The sequence below is a fragment of the Etheostoma spectabile genome, chromosome 2 (assembly GCF_008692095.1).
Source record: "Etheostoma spectabile isolate EspeVRDwgs_2016 chromosome 2, UIUC_Espe_1.0, whole genome shotgun sequence".
In the NCBI taxonomy this organism is placed as follows: Eukaryota; Metazoa; Chordata; class Actinopteri; order Perciformes; family Percidae; genus Etheostoma; species Etheostoma spectabile.
Window position 1 is genome coordinate 18,204,503 of NC_045734.1, and position 2,738 is coordinate 18,207,240.

A 2,738-nucleotide genomic window follows, 5' to 3' on the forward strand; every position below is an offset into this window, starting at 1 on the left:
TGTTAAATAAAATGTATTATTATTATTATTATCATTACTTTGCTTAGACTCCACCAGGGCCTCAAAAGACAGTAAATCACTTTCAAAAGAAAAAGAATAGCACATGCTGTACAATTCTTCCTCCATCCTTCACATGTTTCAGCAAAGCAGTCAAAGTAAAGGACATAGGAGTCAAGTGACTTAAAAGAATCAGACATTCAGGATCAAAGTGGGACTAATGCCAAACACCCTCTGGGTAAAGGCTGGTCTTTTTCATCACATCATCTCTCCAAGGAACACAAGGATAAAGAAATACAAAACATTTAAAGGAAATTACATTTTGAGAAATACACTTCTGTGCTTTCTTGCTGAGCGTTAGATGAGCAGATCGATACCGCTCTAATGTCTGTATGTGACATATGAAGCTACCGCCAGCAGCCGGTTAGCTCATCTTAAAGACTGGAAACAGGGGGGCTCTGTCCTAAGGTAACAAATTCTGCCAACCAGCACCTCTCAAGCTTAGTAATTACCTTATTTTATTGGGTTTGTTTAATCCGTACAAAAATCCAGGTATGAAAAACAAGTTGTGATTTTAGAAGGGGCTATGTGCTAGACTATTTCTTGCCCGGGAGCAGTGACTTTCTGCTGGCTGCGGCTTCATGGGGACTTTCTGACTTGGCTTGACCTGAGAGTTGAAAAACTCCTTGGCTAAAATAGCTGATTTGACTTTGATTGTAAGGAGCAGCAGTGTCTGAATATGTTGCTTATAATATACAAACTGACAATTTACATGCTAATGTAGGCAGTGACAAACTGAGTGTTGAACATGTGGCCCAATCTCAGGGTGAGCACAGACACTCCAGCATTCTTGTTTACAAATGGACTTATTGTACTGAATGTAGAAGTATTACTGAACATAAGATATGGACTATTTTCTACATTATTTTTAAATTAACTTCTCAACTGGGATGTCAAAAAAGGCAGACTATCCTTGTATTTACAGTACCTTTTTGTTTACATTGTTTAGGCTTCCTCAACATTCAACTCTAGGACTTCTATGCTGATGAAGGCAGCATGTTAATTTAAAAGTTTGATAGGTTGAAAGATACAAAGATAAAGTGGTGATCTTATTGCTGTGACTCACTGGAAGCTCAGTTACAGGCCAGCTGTGTCTGACCCTGTATACAAAGGTGTTTTGTTTTTGTTGCAGCTGTGTATGTAATATCTTCATGGCTTAGCCTTTGATTCTGTAGTTAAAGGTAATAAGCCATGAGGCTTCTGGTGCCTTTGCAAGGTTGTGCACAAGCTGTACTGATCCTCGTAATGTTACAGTCTGCCTCACTGTTGTATCTGTCTAGCGTGACTCCTAATGCTTATCTCAGCTTCTCTCTTTCTCTCCAGTTTCTTGACCGGCTTGTGCAAGACAAACCCGCTGAGTATAGTCATGTGACCTCCTGTTCTCATAAACCGTCTCTTGATGCAGGTTGCTGGAGGCTGATTCCAAGTCCATGCGGTCGATGAGCGGTTCACGGCGCAACAGCGGCTCCTCGCTGGTGTCCAGCTCATCGGCCTCGTCCAACCTGTCACACCTGGAGGAGGATACCTGGATTCTGTGGGGACGCATCGTCAATGAGTGGGAAGAGTGGAGACGCAAGAAGGACAAACTCCTGAAGGTGGGGATCAGGCACCGGAGATGGAAAATTAAAGATTATGTAGTCACAGGCAGCATTTTCTAAAATATGAGTCATTGAATATAATTAAAAATGAGTACATCAATAAGAAGATTAGCAGCCTCCTCACTTTATTTTTACATCTTGCCGGTCAGGTTTTACAGGAAGTTTAATGGAACCAAAAACAGAAAAGCATCCCTGTAAATCCCTGACTCATTGCACCTTTTATGCAGAGGCTGGTTGGCCATTTGTTTCTTGTCTAAAGGTCACAGTGTGCCTTTAGACATGTGCATATGTGTGTGAGAACAACGGGTGTTGTCTCCGAGCCTGGGTTCTATTTTGTTGATGTTCTGCTACAACTAAACAGAGTTTTGGAAGAAAACCTTCATAATTGCTTGTGTTCATATAATACTTTATAATGTAATACTTACACCGTATACACCAATGTCTTTAAGTTGAACTCCACCACTACGCCTCTCTCTCTTCATCCTCTTTCTCTCCTCCTTTTCCTCTTTGTGTCTTTGTGTCCTCTGTGACAAAAAGAGGAAACCCAGGGGAAGAGAAGATGGATGAGGAAAGGGACAGCAAAATGACTACGGGCAAAATGGGAGAGGAGACAAACCAAGCAAAATGACCCCGGCTGGCTGCAAACTGTACATAGTTTGGCTTTAAAGCTACATTGTGTAACGTTTGTAGTTGTTCATTATCAAAATCTGGATTGCCCTTCACAAACTTGTCCTTTTTTTATGAATATTGACCACAACCATCAATTCCAAGTATTCCTGTTGGCTTGGAATTTGACATGTACGCTTGCATGATGGTGCTCCATAGTCATGCACCATCTTGAAAAACATTTGCCGGTAAGGGACATGCAGGCTATACTGCTCCGCCTTTCATGCTTGTCACTCAGTGGCACTGACTGTGACGAATGCCAGGAGGGAGGGAGGGAGGGGAAAAGATTATTTTACTGCCGACAGATTTGAAAGCCTGTTGTGCCTATTCTCAAGGACATGTAACTGAGTTAAAAAGAGAATTAAAACAACAACATGACGAGCAACAAGACTATTTGTGTAAATTAGAAGTTTTATA

At 41.3% G+C, this 2,738-nt stretch overlaps 1 protein-coding gene across 2 annotated transcripts in view; it reads left to right on the top strand.

Annotated features, from left to right (window-relative positions):
• evi5l (ecotropic viral integration site 5 like) overlaps positions 1-2,738 on the top strand; it is a 39,653-nt gene that overhangs the window by 13,665 nt on the left and 23,250 nt on the right. For both annotated transcript variants that reach the window (XM_032543693.1, XM_032543703.1), the window contains exon 3: positions 1,463-1,652. In XM_032543693.1, coding sequence (XP_032399584.1) covers positions 1,463-1,652 — 190 coding nt within the window. The remainder of the gene's footprint in view (positions 1-1,462; positions 1,653-2,738) is intronic.